Source organism: Camellia sinensis, chromosome 15 (genome assembly GCF_055761805.1).
Source record: "Camellia sinensis isolate YWXY chromosome 15, ASM5576180v1, whole genome shotgun sequence".
Taxonomy (NCBI): Eukaryota; Viridiplantae; Streptophyta; class Magnoliopsida; order Ericales; family Theaceae; genus Camellia; species Camellia sinensis.
In genome coordinates this window covers 822,543-833,334 of record NC_138975.1, presented here as the reverse complement: position 1 = coordinate 833,334, position 10,792 = coordinate 822,543, and the positions used below count along the sequence as shown (strand labels likewise).

Sequence of the window (10,792 nt, the reverse complement as noted above, 5' to 3'; positions counted from 1 at the left end):
TTTTTTTTACAAATATTTTACTTTTTAGATTTGTCAAAATAAGGTGCACCTAAAAAAGTTTAAAAAAAAAATTTGTTTAAAATTTTAAAAATATTTACTTAAAACCAAAAATATAAAAAAATAAAAAATTCAATTTCTAGAAAATTAAATTCAAAAAACTAAAACCAAACGTTGCTATCAATTGAGGTTACGTTGGGTTAATCCATAATGATATTTTTGAATAGTTTGGACAAAATAAAAGAAAACTTACCAATAAGTTTCATATACAAAGTTTAAAATCCATTTAATCCTAAAACAAAATACTTGCACCAATTAGTCCTATATATTTTCAATTGTTACCAAAAAATCATTTTTTATTTATTTAAAATTTACAGACACTGTTGCATCTTATTACTGTCAGACTTCCGTCAGATGGTCATCGGAGACTTGCCGGAATGTTCAACATCACCCGGAAGTAGCCAGAATATTGCCGGAAGTTCAACGGAGTGTTATGAACATCAATGGAAGTCACTAGATTGTTTAGAACGTTCGCTGGACGTTAAGAACATCATTGGAAACTCACCAGAATGTCCAGAATATTGTCGGAAAAGAAGAAGAAGAATAAATGGAGAAATTAGAGCGAAAAAACATAGCAAAATGTGCTAAATATTGATAAACTAAAAGAAAAAAAAATATAATAATAAAAAACAGTAACAATGAAAAAAAACATATGTTATTTTTTAATTTTTGTAGGATTTAAACAAATAATTTTCAATATTGATCAAACTAAAATACAAGCTTTGAAACTGTAAAATATTACAGTTTCAAAGCAAAAATCTATTAAGCGTTGTAGCCCGACTTTCCGTGCTCCTTTTGGAAGGCAAATAGCCCTACAATTCGAACTCCACTCGTGGTTCTGAATCTGATTTCACAAGTGTAATGTGAAATAGTAAAAACACAAAAAGAGTCCAAATCTGGCAATTCTTTTTGAAAAATTGATATTTGAATCAAATGCTAAAAATTGACTGCTTTGCCAGATCACAGAGTCGCCACCTAAATATTTTTGGGAAATTTAGGAAACTTGAGTGTAGCTCGGCTTTTCCGCGCCTCCTTTCAAAAGCTCGAAATAAGTCCTACAGTTCGGACTCCCGCGGTTCTGAATCTAATCTCACAAGTGCAATATGAGATTGATAAATACTAAAGAGTCCAAATCCGGCAAATCGTTTGGGAAATCGATTTTGAATCAAATTGCCAAAAATGAACTGCTTTGCTAGATACAGAGTCGCCACCTAAATATTTTTTGGGAAATTTAGGAAACCCATGACTCGTGCCAAAGGTCACGTGTTCGTCATCAACAAGATTGTCTCGGCTCGGGAACTTAGGTATGAGAGGGGAAGGTCATTAATACTTTTGAGCATCCCTGCTCGCTCGATCAAAGATCGGCCTCTACTAATCATGATATTAATCTTATGTACATTATATGTTTTTATTCCAGTTTATTAGGCTAGCATTTACTACGTGATGTGCACACACACAAGTATAGACTAAATTGCAAGAATTGGAACACTTCGATTCATGTTTGTTTTGAAAATTGTTTCGAAATATGTACCACTTGAAAAAGCGAACGCATATAAAAATTACTCAAATTATTCCAATTCAAGCAATAAGCCTTTATCCACAGGCATACAAGCAATTATAACACTTAAGCAGTTAGCCTCATGGCAAGCATGTTAGACATGGTAACATCGACATTCATGCAATTATGCTAAAGCGAGTAAAGGTTCACCTAGTACTCCAAGCCAAAAAAAAAGAAATGAGTTAGAAAAATGCAGGATTCCTAACTTGTGCAATATGACTAATGCAACGCATGTAATATGCAATCATTAGGTTTGGCTACTAATATGGTATGTGAAACAATTTAAATAGCATGCGGTCTATGCATGTATTCAAAGAATGTATTGAACTAACAATGCAGTTAGAATGATGAGTCGAGCCTCGGTGCATGCAATACAAATGGATGCAAACATGAAGAATGCTAAACAAAACATGATGTTCCTAATCTAACCATCGTAAGCTAGTAAATAAAAGGGAGAAAGACGTGGGGTTAGAAGACATACACATTATTACATTGCGCTTTTACGAAGGAGAGTCCGAATAAATAAACTAGGCTAATTAACTAATTAAAGCTAAGCTAATTAAGCTAACCATTACAAACCGAAATGAATAACTAGCTAAAACTACTTACCTAATTATTACAACACTTGAATTAACTAACTACTTTAGTTAACTAATTTAGTTCAGAATGAAATTAGATAACTAATTAAGTAACTAATTAATTACAACAATTGACAAAATTAACTAGCTACAACTAATTAAGTACAATGATATGTAAGCTAAATATTTAAGCTAAACAGGCTCGATATGCGAAGAATGCTCATGCTCACGGTCATGCTCGGTTTCCATCCGAAAAATTACTGTTTTGCTTCTGAATGCCTCTGTTTGCACAGTTGAACACCAACATTGTTGCCCACTTCTAGAACAACTTTGCTCCACCTTACTAACACACTGCTCAATTTTGCATCAGTGGCCGGCCGGCCAGTGATGAAGGTTGCCGGCCACCAGTGATGGTCGATCGGCCACCTGCCGGCCACTGCTGCACAGGTTCATCTTGCTGCAACAAAGGACAAACAGAGCACATACAGTGTATTTTAAGGGTATATTTGCACAACTCACCCCTCCTTTTCATGAACAAATCAAAAGAGTAGCAAGTTCGGTTCACAAACCATCAATGGATGCAATTTCATTGCATGATGGCTTGTGAAACCAAGTGTGCAAATTCTATAAATGCAAAACAAGACACAAACCTCTTCCTTTCATGAATGATCAAGGGAAATGGTGACCTTGGAACCTTGAATCATTTCATCACTAATGGGTATGAAATGGGTCGAGTTCCATGTGTTCAATTAATGTCCAATTGAACACAACCAAATTATTACCTTACTCACTTTTAATTCCAAGTTTTAATTACACCATTTTAGTTACCAACCATCCTTTAATCAAGTGAGTCCAAAGGGTGAGATTAAGTCCTCTAATGGAAAGAGGGCTCAAACCAAAAGTTGTGGGCATGAAAGAGACATTATACCGTTGGTAATAAACCCCCTAAGGGATTAAACCATTAAGCATGACATCTCAATCTCATGCTTTAAACAAACAAATAGTTTGAACCACTTTCAAAGCAAAATAAAAAGTCAAGAAATGAGGGAGGTTGCTGAAATGATTAAGTGCTGAAAATGAGTGAGAAAAGTATAAATAAATGCTATCAACTCAAACAAGATGGTGTCTAAGGCCTAGAACACCAAACTCATGAGAACTATTACACTATAAGCATGCAAAACAAAGCTCAAATGCAACTATCAACCAAAAACAGTGCTAAAACAGTCTAAAATAAATCCTAAAACATGCTGGACTTAAATGCTATCAACTCAAACAAGATGGTGTCTAAGGCCCAGAATACCAAACTCATGAGAACTATTACACTATAAGCATGCAAAACAAAGCTCAAATGCAACTATCAACCAAAAATAGTGCTAAAACAGCCTAAAATAAGTCCTAAAACATGCTGGACTTAAGTTAAAAAAAAACTAGATTAACAAGTTAAAACATAGCACAAACTAGGCTAGTAAGCTAGACACAAGGAAGGGAGGCTAACCCCGCCAATTTTGGACTTCAAAATACGATTTTGGCCACTGAAATAACTCAGAAAATTAGTGTTTAAAAGCTTAAAAAAAAAAGGTGATGAAAGGATGGGAAACACAAGGGCAAAGGCCTCCAAAACAAGGTTCAAAGAAGGGCTATCAACCCCTCAACCTTTAATAGCCCTTAAAGCCAAGCTTCAGCCCAAAAAACACAGAGTTTTGACAATCCAAAACAATGGAAAAACAACAAGAAAAATAATAGAGAAAGTAAGCAAATAGGTAAAGCCTTATACCTCTTGAAGAGAAGAAGCAATTCAAGCAATAAAACCAAGCAAACAACATCCTCTAGAGCTCAAACAAGCCTCAAAAGTACCTCAGCTCAAAGATGAGAAGATTTGGTTAAGGGCCATTAAAGATTAAATCGAGTCGGGGCAGAAAAGACTCATTTATTTGTTGGTTAAATACTAACTGGTTCTATATATAACTGCAGAAGTTTGATAGCACAAGCCCTAATTCAGCTTCCCGGCTTTTTTCGTCTCTGTCTCTCTCCCTCTCTCTCGGAGACACACACACACACACACACACACACACAGATGGATAAAATGATCGCCAACGCGGGGAAAGATGTAAGATGATTCTAAAGCTTTAACTTGCTATATTTGAATAATTTTTTTTTGTAGTTAATCAACCTCTTGCTAAAGGATTTAATAGTTTCTAGTAAAATTAATGATTTTTTTTAGAAATTAAACTTAATTATTGAATATTTATTACCAATTGTTGGTGCTGGAAATGGAAATACTAGATGTAGATCTAAAACTTTGCACTACTTGTGCAAATTGCTGCTCTCTTACTGAAGCATAGGTTTCCTAAATTTTTAACCGACAAAGGTGGTGACTCATAAATTTTTAACCTTTGGCACGAGTCATAGGTTTCCTAAATTTTTCAAAAATATTTAGGTAGTGACTCTGAAATCTGGCAAAGCAGTCCATTTTTGGCATTTTATTCAAAACATCGATTTTCCAAAAAGAATTGTTAGATTTGGACTCTTTTTGTGTTTTCACTGTTTTCACATTGCACCAGTGAAATTAGATTTAGAACCACAGGTAGAGTCCGAACTGTAGGGCTTCTCGTCTTCCGAAAGGAGTGCAAAAAGTCAAGCTACACATACGTTTGTGCTATGTCTAAAACAGTGTGTTTTATGCTCTATCCTAAACTTTGGAGGCTTTAAGAACTGCTAGCAATAGGGATGCAACTATAGCCCTTTGAGTAATCATGTTTTTTAGCCTCTGATATCTTTGCTCAAATCATCGTTTTCAACGTGCAGTAGGTACTCTAAATCGAATAGAAACTCTTAAATTGAAGCTGCTGTTTAAGGTGGTAAATTTGTGTTTTTATGAAAGAGTGCAAGTGTGTTTTTTGTGGGTAAAATTGGTTCACCTTGTTGCACTATTGCTTGATAATTTGAATGCTATTCCTGATATTAGGCAACTTTCTGAGAATCTTTTGTTCTTCAACTTGTATAGCAAACAAACTGCCCTATTCCCTGTTAAGATCAAACTATATACACCAACCTGTTAAATATAAGATTAGAAGGTTTTTTTTTTTTTTTTTTTGGTTAGGTTAGTTTACCCATCTATTCAACCTTGAACCAAACAAAATTAATTCGATTCCCATGTTTCTTAATCTAAGTAGGTTATGTTTAGTTTAGTTCTCGGTTACCTCGGCTCCATATGTAGCTTTAGATACCTAATATGGGTTTATTAGGCTTATTTGGAAGTGTTGTTTTGATTGTATTTTTTAGATTGTATCTTTGCATTTTCTCCAAGCTCAGCACTTTCTTCGAAACTTCATCCCATGCACTGTTATGATTAACTCTAGTTAGTTTGTATCGTGTTGTGTTTTGTTTATCTTTCTATTATACTTCTTTTTTTTGTTCTCTTTCTTTCTCTCAATGAGGTTCTTTCTAGTGGCCCCAAAAAATGTTCCCATCAACACTAGTACGTGACTACATGTGTATGTAAATTGTCATTGACCTCTCAAATGTTAGACCATTTTGTGTGTTTGGATATGTTACCCAAGCTGTATCAATTTCCCTCCCCCTTTTTTTTAATTTTTTATTTTATATTTTTTTTGTATATAATTTAGCAAATATATATGTATTATATATGTACACACTCATTATTAATATAGGTTCTAATATTTAACAATATAAATATATATAGGTTATAAATTTAACTTTATGATGTGATTAAAATTGGCTTGTTAAAAGAAGAATCTTGGAAATTGCATATAAAACTCTCCCTAGTATACAAAAATAACTTCAAGAAGTTTGCATTTCTTCTAAAAATGATCACATATGTTAGATAAGCATGGCAATGATGAGCTTTAAGTTACAAACAGATTGATTTTAAATTGTGAAGTCTAGCAGATGTGAAATGTTCAAAACTTACAACTGTTGCACTTTTTTTAGATGTCATATGAAATTAGGAATATAATTTGTACTATTAATTGTCCAAATTTGGATAACAAATATATTGACTTTGCCCTATATTTTATTTGGTATCATTGAGAAAAGTGGAATTTACAATTATTATTATTATTTTGAAAGTGTTGCTCCACCTTAAGTAGAATCCAAGGCTATCTTGGGAAACTCCTCCACTAGGTAGTAGGGATGGCAATTTAAACCCAGCCCGACGGGGACCCGATCCCCCGACCCCGATTAGAATGGTTTTTCCTCAAAAAATACCCCCGTGGAGACGGGGATGGTATTTGAAATTAAATCCCCGATCAGTTTCGGGCCGGGGACGGTGATCAGTGTTCAAGCCTCGGCCCGTCCCCGTCTCCAACCCCGAATTTTCCCGAAGTAAAATTACCATTTTATCCCTCTATATATATATATAAACCAACCCTTTCACTCCCACAGCACTATGCACCTCAAACTCACTCACTCATTCATTCATTTCATTATTGCCTCTCTTCTCTCTCTCTCTCTCTCTCTCTCTGTAAAACCCTCCGCCGATCTCCATTCTCCCATCACCGTCGATCTCCCTCCTCTCCCTCCTCCCATCACTGCCGAGATCTGAGTTCACTTTTTCCGACCTCCATCACTATCTCCGACCGTCGATTGAGCCACCACAACTCCATTCCGAAGTGAGATATATATATATATATATATATATATGCTTTCTGATGTTCTTTCTCTTTCATTTCATATTTCTTTCATTTTATATATATGCTTTCTGATGTTCTCTCTCTTTTATATATGATATTTTTTTTTTCATTTTATTGTTGAAGGACTACTTCGTGAGATCTCGGTGATGAAGATGGTGAAACATCCCAACATTGTCCTGATTAAGATTTACTCTGCCATGGGGACCAAGATCTACTTCTACTCTTCCATGGTTCCAAGACTTTTTTGAACAGATCTGTGTATGTGTGGATTCAAATTTGGTTTTTTTTTTTTTTAAACATATGTAAATTTTTTGATTTTTTTTTTGGATTCAGATCTTCATTCTCTGATAATCTAGATCTTTAGATATATATATATATATATATATATATGGATTCAAATCAAATCTAATTTTGTTTTGTTTTTTTTTTAAACATGTCTAAATTTTCTGATTTTTTTTTTTTTTTGGGATTCTGATCTTCATTCTTCGATTCAAATCTTTATTCTCTGATTTTTTTTTTTTTGGCCGGGGAATTTTCGGGGTCGGGGAACCTCGATCCCTGTTAGGGGACGGGGGTGGGGACGGTGATAGGTTCCCTGTCGGGGATCAGGGACGGGGACGGGAGAATTTGCACCATCGGGGATCGGGGACGGGGGGTGTGATCTCCGGCCCCGCCCCGCCTCGCCTCGTTGCCATTCCTACTAGGTAGTTGTAAATTACATATTCTTTTTACATCTGTATGTGTAAGTGTAAATGCGTCTAATTAGAAGTCCGTAAATTTTAATCGTAAGGGAAAGCAATTAAACATTGTCTCTTCAATGGTCTACTCATTCCACACTATGCTAAAAAAAATTATGTACGAACTCAACTAAGGTTGCAAATGAATTAAACTATTTGTGAGTCGACTCGGCTTGTTAAGGGTTCGGCTCGTCTTGGCTTGGCTCAGCTCGACATGATTCGTTTAGTACACGAACTAAGTTTGAGCTCAGCAAAGCTCGGTTTGACTCGACTTAATTCGTTTGTAGTCCTAAACTCACTTGGTATGTCAATTTATAAAAAATAAAGAGTAATGATTGAGATTCCCACCCCCCACAAGATCCCCACAAATCTGTACTACTCATAATGTGGACCCTACACATATGGGCTCCACACATACATAGAAAGAGGGGATCATTTTAGGAGTGTGGGGGTCATCCTCAAAAGGGGTCTCAAACATTTTTCAAAAATAAAATAAGATTTTATGACATTACATTTCCAACAATTGGATAAATTTAGATATTGTGTCATTATACATTTATTATTTGTGTCATAAAACAATATAATTTTTTTAAAAAAAAATAAAGAAAAGTCCCAAAATTTTGTCAATTACAACATTTAAGAATTCTATACAAGTATCCCAAAAAATAGTTTTATATCAAAATATTGTCAGCATACAATTATTAGTTTGGTCATCGGATAAACATATGTATATAAATAAGTAGGCCATGACATGGTAGTAAAACTAAAATTCAAATTATTCCTCATGTGAATTTGTCTTCTAATTTGTAAGTACTTCAAAAAAAATTACAAAGAATCAATTGAAGATAACTTAAAATCAAATTTGTATAAGCCTTTTCATTTCATGAGGGTTAAAACAACAATGAGAATTATATAAATTGTTTGTTGTATCCAAGGCTTTCAAAAATTAAAGAGAGTATGTACATTAAATTTAATAAAGATTGGCATGTCGAGAGGTAACAGATTGGCATATACCCGGACATCCCCAAGCTCGAGTTCGCAACCACAATAAACAGAAGTACAAAGGACAGAATCTCCCATAGGTGAAGATACGCATAACATATAAGACAGTGTTTCTTCGATTTTATCTGACACCACTGTTGCTGCATTCTACACATCTCCTGGAACCAATGCAAACACTCTGCCTTGTCTCGCTATGTCTTTATTGTTGTTAGGTTTGACCGGTGCCTTGGTGTTAGTAGTTGGTGTAGACCCTGCTGAGCTAGTAGCAGCCCTGTTACCATTTCATTGATTCTTCTGAGGGCAATCCTTTATCAAATGACCCGTTTTGCCGCACTGATAACAGGCTCCAGACTTCTATTGGCATATCCCATGATGCCTCTTCCCACATTCCGAACAAACAGGAATCGTACCCTGATTAGGGGCAGAGGTATACGAAGTCCCTGAGTTTTGTTTCTTGTTTGGTGGAGTAGCCGCTCCCTTTGACCATTGATTATTTAGCCTCTTTCCCTTCCATTCGGCAATCCGGTTCTGAGCAGCAAGGTTTCCCTCAGCTATAACAGCCCTCTCAAGCACATCTACGTAGGTAGGCAACTTTAACATATTGACTCGATCCAGGATGGCACTCCGTAAGCCCCCTTCAAATTTCCGTGCCTTCTTATAGTCCGTGTCCACCATATGCGGTGCAAACCGGGCTAATTCTGCAAATTGGGCCTCATATTCAGCAACAGTCTTGTTCCCTTGTCTGAGAGTTTCGAATTCAGTCACCTTTTTGTCCCGCATGCTTTGGGGGAAATATTTATCATAAAACAGCCCCAGAAATCTGTCCCATGTTAACCCTGGATGGATTGTCCTCGTAAGCATCCACCACCTCCGTGCCTTGTCCTCAAGAGTAAAGGCAGCTAGTTGTGCCTTTTGAGCTTCGGTGCAGGGAAAGACTTCAAATAACTTCTCTATGCCTAATACCCAGGCCTCAGCTTTCATCGGTTCTATTCCCCCTTTGAAAGTTGGCGGCTTCATCTTTTTAAACTCCTTAGTGAGAGTAATAGTTCGGTCTTCAACGTGAAAATCTTGTACTACAGGTGGAGGTACTGGTGGTGGTGGCGGTTATTGGTGAGGCTGTTGCTGTTGTTGCCGTAAAGTCTCTGCCAGTTCCATAAGCATCCTTTCCATCCTATCCAGTCGTGCTGAGGTGGCATCTTCCGCGTCTTCTGTCCTTGTTCTCACCATGATCTACACAACAATTAATCAAATACTATAGACATAATGCAACATCGTTAACATCATCAGAGTGCACTTAATGTTGCCATCGAACTTGTCTTATTAGGATGTCATGCATGAGGCCTAAAGCTTTTCTAGACACCCTACAGCTCAATGGATCCGTGTGTGAGATAGCAACTCGTGCTCTGATACCACTGTCACAGCCCAGCAACCCGCCCCTAAAGGTTCGGGCATGACCTATGCAAAAACGGACAAAAAACTGATGTACATGCCGTGCGGGGCCTTATCGGAAGCATAAAATATTCATATAACATAAATACAAGCATACTCCATTGAGCTATTTCTAACATGCCAGGATCTCATGCATTACATAAATCGTCAAAAGCGGACAAAGTTTAGAACTATAGCCCTAGATATCGCGTACAACATATACATTTACAGTCCTAGCCCGATAATTGGGCATAACAAAAGGAATATGAAAGTTATGTACAACATCCGTAGATGGTTCTCAAAAGTAAACCCCATATCTTAGCAGCTTCACAAAGATAAATGGCCTGGTATGGTGCCTGGACATGTAAAGGTTGACAGAAGGGACGGCGTCAAAGTTAGGATTGACCCCCTGACTGATGACCTACAGAAACAGACAAAAATAGAGAGTGAGCCGGGCTCAATGAGTAGTAATACATCAATACATAAAAGATGCAGCATGCACTTGGTGTGTCTGATTCTGCGTTTAGTTCTTAATGGTCCTAGGCCTAATCTTGAGACATAAACATGTGGCTATAAGCCCTTGAAACATGATGGCACGAAGCCCTTGAACATATGGCACAAGGCCCTTGCAATTCACTTGAAACTTGTGGCACGAGGCCTTTGAAATACACTTGAAACTTGTGGCACGAGGCCCCTGAAATACACTTGAAACTTGTGGCACGAGGCCCTTGAAATACACTTGAAACTTGTGGCACGAGGCCTTTGTAAATGCTTTTCTTT

The 10,792-nt window shown here is 36.6% G+C and overlaps 1 protein-coding gene across 1 annotated transcript; it reads right to left on the bottom strand.

The window, feature by feature from the left end:
- Positions 1-8,938: 8,938 nt before the first annotated feature.
- On the bottom strand, positions 8,939-9,601 carry LOC145813819 (uncharacterized). Its single transcript, XM_082909931.1, has one exon. The coding sequence runs from the start codon at positions 9,599-9,601 to the stop codon at positions 8,939-8,941; it is 663 nt and encodes a 220-aa protein (XP_082766057.1).
- Between the last annotated feature and the right edge of the window lie 1,191 nt (positions 9,602-10,792).